Source organism: Lynx rufus, unplaced genomic scaffold (genome assembly GCF_022079265.1).
Source record: "Lynx rufus isolate CCGP_SWC_20201006 ecotype Redwood Valley unplaced genomic scaffold, mLynRuf1.p SCAF_10, whole genome shotgun sequence".
NCBI lineage: Eukaryota > Metazoa > Chordata > Mammalia > Carnivora > Felidae > Lynx > Lynx rufus.
Window position 1 is genome coordinate 9,024,632 of NW_025814824.1, and position 13,189 is coordinate 9,037,820.

The 13,189-nt window shown below is 41.1% G+C and overlaps 1 protein-coding gene across 5 annotated transcripts in view; it reads right to left on the minus strand.

Annotated features, from left to right (window-relative positions):
- Window positions 1–1,242: 1,242 nt before the first annotated feature.
- Window positions 1,243–13,189, minus strand: part of SMARCA2 (SWI/SNF related, matrix associated, actin dependent regulator of chromatin, subfamily a, member 2) — a 179,787-nt gene continuing 167,840 nt past the window's right edge. For all 5 annotated transcript variants that reach the window (XM_047101568.1, XM_047101535.1, XM_047101561.1 and 2 more), the window contains 2 exons: window positions 3,258–3,400; window positions 1,243–2,151 (listed from right to left, as the gene is read on the minus strand). In XM_047101568.1, coding sequence (XP_046957524.1) covers window positions 2,116–2,151; window positions 3,258–3,400 — 179 coding nt within the window. In that variant the 3' untranslated portion in view covers window positions 1,243–2,115. The remainder of the gene's footprint in view (window positions 2,152–3,257; window positions 3,401–13,189) is intronic.

Genomic DNA, 13,189 nt, shown 5'->3' on the forward strand with positions numbered 1-13,189 from the left:
GTTCTGAAGCATAAAGGCAGTGGTCTGGATGGCTTCAGAGCAGCAATGCCTCCGAGGCTGAGAAGAGATTCCAATTTGTACATCAAGTATTGGAAACAGAAATGGTAGCAGTGAAATGAGACTCTTCTCTTTGAACTGAAACCAAACCATTCAGTAACAAAATCTAATACAGTTGATTCTTACATGGGAGTCTCCAATCCTACTGCGGCCAGCAAACTCTAAACAAAGAGTAAAAGGAAACTCAACACACGCTGTAACGATCAGACTAACTGGAAAGTCAGACATCAGAGTGGACACTTAGAGGGACAAAGGGGTTTCTCAGGAGGATGCATTTTGTGACGGTCAGATTTCCTTCAGGATTCCAAGTAGGAGCCGTTGGTGATTCTTCACGTTCAGAAAGCAAGAATCGTGGCATTCTCCTTAGGCAGTTCTGATTCATCAACCCATTAGAGAGGAGAGAAACCTTTTCCATGTCATAATGAGGTCCATAAGAGAGGAAGTTCTGACATTCTTTGAAAACTTGTGCGAATAAATGCAAGACAATTTGGGGACCGTTGGGGAAATGGGACTGAGATTACCCATGAGATACTAGGAAGCTACTGCTCATTCCCTTGGGAATGGAACTGGGATTGTGGGAGCCAGGAGATGGCTTGAATCGTTGGGAGATTGTGAAGTGCTTAGGGGTGAAGTGTCACGATGGCTGGAACTTATTTTCAAAGTGGTTTAATGAAAAAAGGAGAGGGACAAAATATTGACTGTTGTTGAATCTTAGCAGGAGAGTATATGGGTGCATGGAATTGGTCTTGTTCTCTTGAACACCTGTGAAATCTTTGAAAAAATCAGGAGATGTTAATATATAAGTATTACATACCATATTACACTGTAAATCTATATTACCATATAGATTATCTGGCTAGTAAACAGAATTTAAAGCACTAGAAAAGGGTGAGCAGGGGCTTAGTGTGGCTTGGTCCATGGCACCAGATGTCTCCTGTTGCTTGAGATTAAAGTCCTGAAAGCAATGGGCTCTCCCTTGAGACAAACCTGGTTCATTCCAGAAGACCAGCTTTCTAGGTCTTTCCGCACCCCCCCCCCCAAGCCTTCCGGATTAAGAGACTGCCCAGCCCTCTGCAGGAGACCTTCACTCAGGCACCACGGTTTCAATCCCCTAGAACTCAAAAAACAAGAGGCAGTGTTGGTGGAGCTAAATTGTCTCTTTATTAGGAAAGCACCAACACCACATTCTTGGAAATTACTGGAATTTTATTTGCCTCAGGCTTATGACTCGCAACCAAAGACATTGTGCAAAGAAAGCAAAGATTAAGTACACTTTAGGGAGAAGGAGACGATACACATCAGTAACATAGGAGATCGGGCTGACAAAGGAAGCCATCCAATACACTAGAGAGATTGCAATATTCAATAGCGTTTTCAACAAAACTTTTTTTTGAAATCAAGAGCAAAAAAAAAAAAATTCAGCAATGTTTACAGTAGACATAAATCGTATACAGTTCAAAAAGCATTTTTTTTTCAGATCATAGAGCATAAAATGGAAAAATGTCTATGCAGGTGAAGTCTAATTACTGTACACTTATCACCTATTAAAGTTGCTTATATGTACCACAGTGTAAACAAACAAACAAAAAAAACAATACCGAACAAATAAAAACTCTGAAAATTGCCTGATGAAAAATAAAATAACCAGTGGCTTTTAATGGCTTCTCCTGGTTATCAGTGCTACAAAAAGACAAAAAAATCTTCTCATCTGGACAGGTGGTAAAACCAGGCACAATCAAACCGTTACCAAATGAGACCCACCCATAGAAATATACTATCCACCCACATATTTTCCATCAAAAGCTTTGTTTGTTTGTTTTAATCTTTGAATCTTTGAGGCCCATTTGGTCACAATATGTTACAAATATTTGTGTGTGTGTGTGTGTGTTTTTACACCATGATATCATATGTTTGTCTGGCACTATCCTAAAGCTAGTTTATAGATGAAGATGCTATAGAAACAACCCAGGGCCCATAGGACAAATGAACTCACTGGGCAGAAATGAGAGAGGGGACGAAGGAACTCAGTTCTACCGAGGAAAAAAAGGCCCGTACTCCTCACTCATCGTCAGTCCCGCTTGCTTCTGACTGTTCCTAAAAATAAGACAAAATGAAGGAAATGACACCTAAGAAAAAGAAGCAATAAACCAGCCCGAGGGCAAGGCAGAAAAGACACGACATTTTGGAAACAGTCAACCCAAGTCTCTTCGTTCTGTGTCAAGATGGCGAGACGCTTGTGAGGAATTCAAGCTAAAAAGGGGAGCCCCCGCTGGGAAATCCCAAAGCAATTCCCACCATCTGTACTACTGTCTTGCTTTCTTTCACTGTGGCATGAAAAGTTCAAGGCTGATAATTCTTATTTTTAACACTATGGGTTTGGAAAATTCACCAGAGGCAAAAGTACCATACGTTGGATGTCTACTCACGGGGACATCTTCTAAAGAAAACACAGCATTTTAAATGTATTCGAAAAGCCTGGGCCAAGGGTGAAGGCTGGGTGTGGGGCTGGGGTAAGAATTCTCAAATGTTTTCATCAGACCCAAAGGGTGGTGCCCTGCAGCACACGGACCAAAACGTTAAATTCTCTGTCCGGAAGAAGAAAAAAGAGGGGGGCGAGTGATAGCCTGAGGTCTTCTGGAAAGTGAATAAGTGGAGGGGATTTCCCAAGGCCGGTGGCAGAAGTTTCTGCCAGCAATGCCACTTGCCTCCAGAATTCGGGGATGGTGTTGTGCTGTTTGGGTCTGAATTCAACTTCTGCTGTTTGCTACTGTGACCTGGAGGTAAGCACATGGAACCTTGGCCCTGGTTTCTGGGCTATGTTGCAAGTAAGAGAAACCTTAATTATGGATCATATGGGAAGGTAATTCTTTCAGGGCCTGGCTCCATAAGTGCTCCTGAATTTTTCCACCATGAAAAATAACCTGCCATGGACAAAACTATGTTGGGAAGTGACGGGAAGATTAAGAAAGGAGGAAAGAAAACACAATTGACTAGTTTTTCATTTTTGAAGACAATGAAAAAGGCCCTAAACACAAAGCCCGCGATTCTTTGTCCTAGATCATGCAGCTTTAGTTCACATCCCTCAATAACAAAATCTCCCCAAGTCTTGGCGTTTCCATTTCTGGAAAATAAAGAGGGTTATGAAAGAGGTAAAGCGGGGAGAGGGCTTCTGGGCCTCAGTCAAAGCCTGGTCCACTTACGTTTTCCTCCTGCTCCTCATCGCTGTCGAAATCACTCACTACGGGTTTGGCTTTTCCTCGATTTGGCCTTTTCTTGCCTTTGCCTTTGTCCCGGCCTTTCTCGTCTTTTTTATTGAGCTTGATTTTCACCTTGACGGATTTTGCTGCAACAAAAACAAAACCACAGTGAGCCATCGCGGGAAGTCCTTCTGCAGGTAGTAAAAAAGGGCGCCAAGCTGCAGGTGACAAATCAGAAGGTCGCGGAGTATCCAGAACCCTCTCAATTCAGGCTTGTTCTCCATGGTCCTGTTAGCACCCCCTTCCACTCACAGACTTTTCTTGGTTAGGAGGATAAATTAATATCATCACCCTAAGGAGGCAGCATGAGGGATGAGGTCTTACAGAAGGCTGGGTTCTTTGGCTGTTCTCTTAACTGGCCAGACAGGGATCTCCCTCAGCAGGATAAACAGAGCTGTCTTCCCTACTCCTGGGGGTTTTTTCAGGAAAAAGTACAAATAAGTGTAAGGCTTTTAAAAATTTTTTTTGAAGGCCCGTGTTACTATGGAGATCACTCTAGTTGACTTAAAAAGAAAATTCACATAGTTGAATAATATTAACAGCACAGAAAGGTAGAAAATGCAAAGTTAAATGATTATATGCTTCCTTTCCCACCATCTCTAGTAATTCCTTATTGTTCTCTTTCTGGTGATTATTTCCAGAAAAAAAACAGTTTACATTTTATAATTACATAAAGATGTCAAGCATGCGCACGCACACACACACTTTGTTTTATGCATGCTCAAATGTGACAGCTTGCCTGTATTCTCATATATGTGGGACATTTCTATCCATTCATATACATATTGGTCTAAATCTAAGTATTTTTCATTTTTGAGAGAGAGAGAGAGAGGGAGACACAGAATCTGAAGCAGGCTCCAGGCTCCGAGCTATCATCATAGAGCCTGATGCAGGGCTTGAACTCAAAAACCTCAAGATCATGACCTGAGCTAAACTTGGACATTTAACTGACTGAGCTACCCAGGCACACCACCCACCCTCCGCCGCCCACCTAATTCTTTCTAAAGCCTGTAAATGTTCTACTTCAAGGGTGCATGAAAAATTCTTTAACCCTTTAGTGGTGAGTGCTGAAGTTCCCAGGTTTTTTTTTTTTTTTGTTTTCTTTTTCAAATTTAGAATATAAGCAAAGCTGCTGTAAACCTATTTGTTGACAGGTTTGGCAGAACTGAGGAGAGATATGGTGAACATCTATCCACATGGTAAATTTCTACCAGCATTCTACTCAATGAACCTTCAAAAACTGGCATCCCTCTTCCCTTTCAAAGCTATTCTGAGGACAGGAATAAGAACACGAGGGAGGATTCAACGTGCAATAAATACCACAGAGGCAGGTGTGTACTCCAATGTACAAGGAAGATCCGTCCCATGGCACTGGGCCAGGACGGATGTCCGTGGAATACCATGTTTAGGATTCGATGATGAAGTCACTAAGGATGTGTAGCCCTCATTCAAACCGGTTAGACTGGAATATCATGTTTACTGGGTCTCAAGGCACATGGAAATGGATATTGTCATGGAGGGAATTACAGTTCTAGAAGGAAGCTTAGAGATGAGAGTTTTTCTTTTTAAAGTTTATTTAAAGAGTCAGACACTTAACTGAACCATGATGAGAATTTTTCAGACTTCCTTTGTGAAGAGGAGGGACCCACCAAAACACTGACACAAATGAAATCTTCCATGAGAGCACAGGGTATCCACAAAGAGAAGATTGGAGCTGTTCTGAACTGTAGTTCCCAAGTATGTTCTCCAACCAACCCGAATGCAGCAAAGGTGGGCAAATGCAAGTACACAAAATAGTATTCTAGTCAAGGCTTCCCTTCCTTGTGCCCAAATGCCTGCTGCATCATGAGCTATCAGGTATGGCCCTGTTGTTGTGTGTGGAGTAATTTAGGAAAAGGAGAAAAGCTGGGGTGCAAAGGCTGACCTATTAATGCATAAGGATGTGAAGCAAGGCCTCTAAAAAATTTCTAAAATTTTAATGTTTATTTTTGAGAGAGACAGGCAGACGTAGAATCCAAAGCAGGCTCCAAAGCTGTCATCACAGAGCCCAACGTGGGGCTCGAACCCACGAACCCCGAGATCATGACCTGAGCCGAAGTCGGATGCTTCGCCGACTGAGGCACTTGGGCATGCTGCCTCTAAAAACTTGCTAAACGAAAAGAAGACATGAAATATCTTTATCTACACAGGTGGAGCATTTCCTGACATTTGCAGTACAGAAAATGCACGCGAGGTGTGAAAGGGCAGAAGGCTGGCAGTAAAGGTAAGAAAGTACTTCTTTTTTTTTTTAATTTTTTTTTAACGGTTTTTATTTATTTTTTGGGACAGAGAGAGACAGAGCATGAACGGGGGAGGGGCAGAGAGAGAGGGAGACACAGAATCGGAAACAGGCTCCAGGCTCCGAGCCATCAGCCCAGAGCCCGACGCGGGGCTCGAACTCACGGACCGCGAGATCGTGACCTGGCTGAAGTCGGACGCTTAACCGACTACGCCACCCAGGCGCCCCAGAAAGTACTTCTTTAAGAAGATAATTTAAACACACCTCGGAGTGGGAGATACTGGAAAGCTACCCGATTTTGTGTGTCAGTGAACGTGTTACTTCCAAAAAGCCGTCATGCAAAACTCGACTAAAAGATGGGACCTATCAGGTAAGCACTACAAACAGCATCCCATGGCTTTATGATCCCACCATTATGTACCCATGAAAACTGTCCTTTATCAGGCAGAATAACAGCCCCTTGGAGATGTCCCTGTCCTAATCCCCAAAATGTTACATTACTTGGCAAAAGGGATTAATGTTGCTAATCAGCTGCCCTTCAGAAGGGGAGATAAGCCTGGATTAACCAGGGGAGCCCTGAGTCCTTAACAGAAGAAGAAGAGGAAGTCCCGAACTTACCTGCTGAGGACACATTGATTCTACAACTATATACAGAACAATTTCCGCAGGAGGAAAAAAAAAAAAAAAAAAAAAAAAACAACGACCCCAAACTAGCTAAGTGACTTCTACACATTAGGCAAATGAGGAAAAAACATCACATCAAGAGGAGAGGCTGAGGCACATTCTCACCATAAACCCCACCCCTGGGGTGGTGCTTCCAGTTCAGGAGGTTAACGCAAAACCTGGAGATGCTCCCTGAAGAGTGAAGGGTTTGAGCCCCACATCGGGCACCCCAAGTTTTAAGACCTGCAGCCGAGAGAGGAGTCCCTAAAACATCTAACTTGGAAAACTAACGAGTCTCACATCCAAGAACCCCCACAAGGCTCTAGTGAGCTGCAAAATGGGGTGTCTTGGCCCAGGACCCAGTACAGGGGCAGTGATTGCGAGGCACCCAGACTTTAAGTGAAAAAGGCTTGTTTTATTAAAAGCTCAGCCTGAGCAGTGGGTGCCTCATCTGATGCACTTCTATAAAGGCCTGCGGGGGTGCTCCCCGGGGTGGAGGCATCATGCACTTTCCCTCTACCTCACCAGTGTATCTCCTGGACAGGAGCTGGTACCCCCCTCTGGTGCCCAATGTTGGCAGCTACCCCCACCCCCACCCCAGGGCAAAGCAAAAGGCAAGAGTCCAAGAACCCCAATCTTTTAGTGAAAGAGACCTATTAACTTGGTTTCACAGATGCGGTGTGAGGGGAAAATCTTCTAATGAAACATACCTCTATCTAAAGACGGGCAGGAATCCTTTTGCAAGACGTAGCAGGGCAGGCCTTACCTTTGAGCTCTTCCTCTGCCACACTCCAGAGAGAGCCAGGAGATCCCAAAGGGCCATTTCTACATGTAGGGCCATGGTTTTTATGTCTGCCAGCCCCGGGACATCTGGCCCTGGTGGCCCGCAGCGGATGCTTATGACCCAGCAGCAAGGAAGATGTTGGCTCACTTTAAAAGTATCTAAGCAGCCTGAACCGCTATGCTCACGGAGATCCTCCCCTTTCAGACCATGACTGGTTCTTGGCACCACCTTAACCACTGGGAGCCACTGAAAATAAAACAGGCTGCTTAGAGTATCACAAAGGTGTGAGAGACCACCAAGAGGTAGAGCAGGGTTGAGTAAGTTTCGTCTTCAACAAGCGGTTAAGCTTTTAAGACCGAGAGAAGCCATGGTTTAACGAGTGCATCAAAACCAACACAGACTCCAGGGAGGTGAAGAGACAGAGGTATAATGTTCTCAATGAAAGAGGAAGGTACACATTTAGGTATATCACTTAGCTCTATTTTCTTAGGGGCTTTTCCTGGTTAGGAGTTTAAAATAATGGCCATAAAAGTGCTCACAGAACTGGGCAGGAGAATGGGTTAACACAGACTTCCACAAGGAGACAGAAAATAGAAACAAGTACCCAGTAAGAATCAGAGCTGGGCCGCCCAGGTGGCTCAGTCGGTTCAGCATCCAACTCTTCATTTCAGCTCAGGTCATGATCTCATGGTTCATGAGATCAAGCCCCGAGCTGGGCTCCATCCTGGGCACGGAGCCTGCTTAACCTTCTCTCTCCTTCTGCCCCTCCCCTGCTCACTGTCTCTAAATAAACAAAGTCCCAGAGCTTAAGAATGTAGTAGCTGAGCTGAAAACTTCATGAGGAGAGATCCACAGAAGAAGGAATAAAACAGAACTGGACCAGCTGGACAAGTACAAGGGAAACCCCAGAAGACGATCAGATTTTTCAGCAGAAACTTTCTATGCCAGAAGGGAGTTAACAGATGTATGCAAAGTGCTCAAAGAGAAAAAAAAAAAAAAAAAACAAAAACAAGGCCAACCAAGAACATTCTACCTGGCAAATTTATCATTCAGAACTGGAGAGAAAAATGTTTTGCAGACAAGCAAAAGCTAAAGTTCATCAACCTCAAGAAGTGTAAGAGGGACTTTTCAAGCTAAAAACAAAGGGTGCAAGTTAGGAGCAACTCCTATGAAAAAACAGTAGTGAACGGATCACTTGTAAAATTAATATGAAGGCTGAAGACAAAGGTAGTAAAAATAACTATAACTACAATAATTAGTGGAGATATGTAAGTATGTACACAAAATAAAGAGATGTAGCATGTGACTTTAAAAACCTGAAACGTGGAGGGGGTGGGGACAATAAAACTGTAGAGCTTTAGAATATGTTAAAACCTAAGTTGTTATCAACTTAAAATGGACTGAATAAAAATATAAACTGTTGTATGTAAGCCTCCTGGTAACACAAAGCTAAAACCTCCAGTAAATACACAAAAAATAAAGAAGTCTAAGGATACCACTAACCCCAGTCATGCAACCACAGAGGAAGGAGCAAAAGAAGAAAGGAACCATAAAAATTCCAGCAAGCAATGAACAAAATGGCAGTGAGCACACAGCTATTATTAATTGGTTAAAATACAAATGGGCTACATATGCCAGTCCAAATAGGCTGAATGAGTGGATAAGAAAAAGCAAGACCTGCCTAGAAGATACTCACTTGAGATCTGAAGACACACAGACTGAAAGGGAAGCGAATGGAAAATCAATATATTCCACACAAATCGAAACCTGTAGCAACAAAAGTTATATCAGACAAAACAGACTTTAAAACAAAGACTGTACTAAGGGAAAAGGAGAGGCTTTACATCATGATAAAAAAGGTCAATCCAAGAAGCAGATATAATATTGATAAATATTTATGTACCCAACATAGGAACACCTAAGTACATGAAGCAAATATTAGAGGATATAAAGAAAGAAAATGTCAGCAATATAATGAAAGTAGAGGAGTGTATCATCTCACTTAAATCAGTTGATGGATTGAAATGACACATGAGATCAGATGAAATTCATACATGTAGAGAGAACATTCCAACCAAACACTGCAGAAGATACATTCTTCCCAAAGGCACATACATTATCCAGTACCAATAACATGGTGGGCCACAGAACAATTGTCAATACATGTAAGAAGAATGAAATCGTGTAAAGTTTTTTTTTTTGTTTTTACTACAGTATGAAACTGGAAATCACTCACGAGAAGGAAATTGGAAAAAAAAAATACACAGATACCACACAACATCCTACTCAACAACCAATGGGTCAACAAAGAAATCAAAAAGTAAGTGAAAGTCTCTTGCACGAATGAAAATGGAAACAGTAGTCCTAAGTCTGTGTATGCAACAAAAACAGGGAAGTTCATAGCAATACAAGCCTACCTCAAGAAACAAAAATCCCAAATAAACTATTGATTTTACATCTATAAGAACTAGAAAAAGAAAGCCCAAAGTTAATGGAAGAAAGGAAATAATATGAATCAGAGAGGAAATAAATGAAATTGAGACTAAAAAAACAATAGAAAACATTAATGAACTAGAAGTTTGAAATGGTAACTAAAATTAATAAACCTCTAGCCAAGACTCATTAAGAGAAAAAGAGGGCTTAAAATCAGAAACACAAAGCATAATCAGTGACTACCATGAACGATTATATGCCAACAAATTGGAAAATAGAAAAACATAGATCAATTTCTAGAAACTACCTTCTAAGAAGCCTCAGTTACGAAGAAATAAAAAAACCTGAATACAGCAAATACAATAAAATTGAATCAGTAATTTAAAAAACCATAAAACAGGGGCGCCTGGGTGGCTCAGTCAGTTAAGCAGCCGACTTCTGCTCAGGTCATGATCTCGCAGTCCGTGAGTTCGAGCCCCGCGTCGGGCTCTGTGCTGACAGCTCAGAGCCTGGAGCCTGTTTCGGATTTTGTGTCTCCCTCTCTCTGACCCTCCCCCGTTCATGCTCTGTCTCTCTGTGTCTCAAAAATAAATAAATGTTAAAAAAAATTAAAACCATAAAACAAAATCTAGAACCAGAAAGCTTCACAGGTGAATTCTACCAAACAATTAACAGTTATAACCTATCCTTTCTCCACTTATTCCAGCAACTGAAGAAGGAATGCTTTCAAACTCATTTTACAAGGCCAGCATTAATTACCCTGATACCAAAAGGTCAATATACACGAAGGACACCGATGCAAAAATTCTCAGCCAAATACTAGCAAACTGAATTCAACAATGCATGAAAAGATCACATGCCACAATCAGGTAGGATCTACTCGAGGGAGGCAGGAGGCTTCAAATCCACGAAACAATGTAATATGCCCTATTAACAAAATGAAGGATAAAAATCCCATCTCAATAAGATGCCAAAAACACACCTGACAAAATTCAACAGCCAGTTCTGGTAAAGATTCTTGACAAAGTAGGTATAGAGGGAACATAGCTCAACATAAAAGACACCATATACAAAAAACCCGCAGCTAACAACATACTCAGTGGTGAAACACTGAGAGCTCTTCCCCTAAGAGGAGGAAAAAGACTACGACGCCTGCTCTTGCCACTTTTATTCAACGTAGTAGTGGAAGTCCTGGCCAGAGCAGGTATTGAAGAAAAAGAAATAGAAGGTGTCCAAGTTGGAAAGGAAAAAGTAAAACTGTCACTACGGACAGAGGACACGATACCAAATACAGAAAAGCCTAAACACTCCACCAAAACACTGTTAGAATGTGTGGAATTTTACGAAACAAAATGGATGAACGTATGGGAAAGGAAAAAAGAGAGGGAAGCAAACCATAATATACAGAACAAACAGAGGGTTGATGGAGGGACGTGGGTGGGGGGTGGGCTAAATGGGTGACAGGTATTAAGAAGGGCACTGATTATGATGAGCACTGTGTGTTCTATGTGACTGATGAATCACTAAATTCTACTCCTGAAACGAATATTACACTACACGCTAACTAGAATTTAAATAAAAGTTTGAAAACAACAAAACCCTGCTACTGGAACAAAAAAATGAATTTGGCAATGTAGTAGCATACAAAATGAACATACAGAAATCATTTGTGTTTCTATATACTAATAGCTACCAGAGGAATTTGGGAAACAACACTCCCTCCAACTGCATCAAAAAAATGAAATACCTAGGGGTGAATTTAACCAAAGAGATGAAAGACTTGAACTCTGCAAATTGTAGGATGGTGATGAAGGAAACTAAAGATGTCACAAATAATGGAAAGATAGATCAAGCTCAGTCGGTTAAATGTCCAACTCTGGCTCAGGTCATGATCTCACGGTTTGTGGGTTTGAGCCCCACGCCTGGCTCTGTGCTGACAGCTCGGAGCCTGGAGCCTGCTTCGGACTCCGTGTCTCCCTCTCTGTCTCCCCCTGCCTCTCTCAATGAACTTAAGAAGACTGAAATAGCAAAGCATCTTTTCTGACCACAGTGGTTGAAAAGAGAAATCAATTATTCACATGTGGCGCTTAAACAATGGTAGAGAACAGCCCATGGGTCAACAAAGAACTCAAAGGAGAAATTAAAAAATAACTTGAGACAAATGAAAATAAAAACACAGCATACCAAAACTCCTGCAGCAGAAGCAGTTCTTAGAGGGACGTTCATGACAATGAATGAAGCATCAAGAAAGAAGAAAAATCTCAACCTACTTTTACAGCTCAAGCAACTAGAAAAAGAACAAACAAGTCCAAAGTTAGTAGAAAGGAGATAATAAAGATCAGAGCAGAAATAAATAGAGGGTAAAAAGGCAATAGAAAATAACATTGAAACTAAAAGCTGGTTCCTTGTAAATAAACAAAATGGACAAATCTTTAGCCACACTCACTAAGAAAAAAAGAGGTGTCAGAATCAATCAAAGACAAGTTACAGCTGATACCACTGAAATACAAAGGATCACAAGAGACCATTGTGAACAATTATATGCCAACAAATTTGGCAACCTAGAAGAAATGGATAAATTCCTAGAAATATAAAACCTATCAAGACCAAATCATAAAAAGGTAAGAAAATATGAACAGATCTATTATTAGTAAGGAGATCAAATCAGTAATCAAACACCTCACAACTAATAGAAGTCTGGGTCCAGACAGCTTCACTGGTGAATTCTACCAAACATTCAAAGAAGAATGAATACCAATCCTCTCAAACTCTTCCAAAACAAAGAAGAAGAAACACTTCCAAACTCATTTTCTGAGTCCATTACCCGGATACCAAAACCAGACCAGGGTGCCATAAGGAAAGAATTTTATAGGCCACTATCTGTGATGAATATAGATGCAAAAATCCTCAACAAAATATTAGCAGAAGTTCAACAATACATTAAAAGGATTCTACCCCACACTCAAGAGGCATTTATTCTGGGCATGTAATGATAGTTCAAATCACAAATCAATAAACATGATATACCACCTTAACAAAACAAAGGATAAAAGTCACGATCATCTCAATAGATGTAGAAAAAGCATCTGAAAAAATGCAACATCCACTTATGATAGAAACTCTTGACAAAGTGCATATCGAAGGAACAAACGTCAACATAATAAAGGCTATATATAAGCCCACAGCTAATACACTCAATGGAGAAAAGCTGGAAGCTTTTCCTGTAAGATCAGAAACAAAAACAAGGACGCCCACTCTTGCCACTTTTATTCAACACAGTACCCGAAGTCCTATCCAGAGCAGTTAGGCAAGAAAAAGAAAAGGCACCCAAGTTGGAAAGAAAGAATTGAAACTATCACTAATTGCAGAAGATAATGTATATAGAAAACGCTAAAGACTTCAAATATGTTAGAGCTAATCAAAGAATTAAATGGAAGGACACAAAATCAATATACCAAAATCTTTTGTACTTCTAAACACTAGTGATGAGCTTTCAGAAAGAAATTAAAACTATTCCATTTACAGTTGCCTTGGGAAAAAAAAAAATTCCTAGGAACAAATTTAACCGAGGAGGTGAAAGACACGTAAACTGAAAACTATCCAATATTAATGAAACAAGTGGAAAAATATTTGTGCTATCAACTGGAATAACACTGTTAAGATGCCCATAGCACCCAAAGCAACCTGTAGATTCAATGCGATGTATAAAATTCCAAT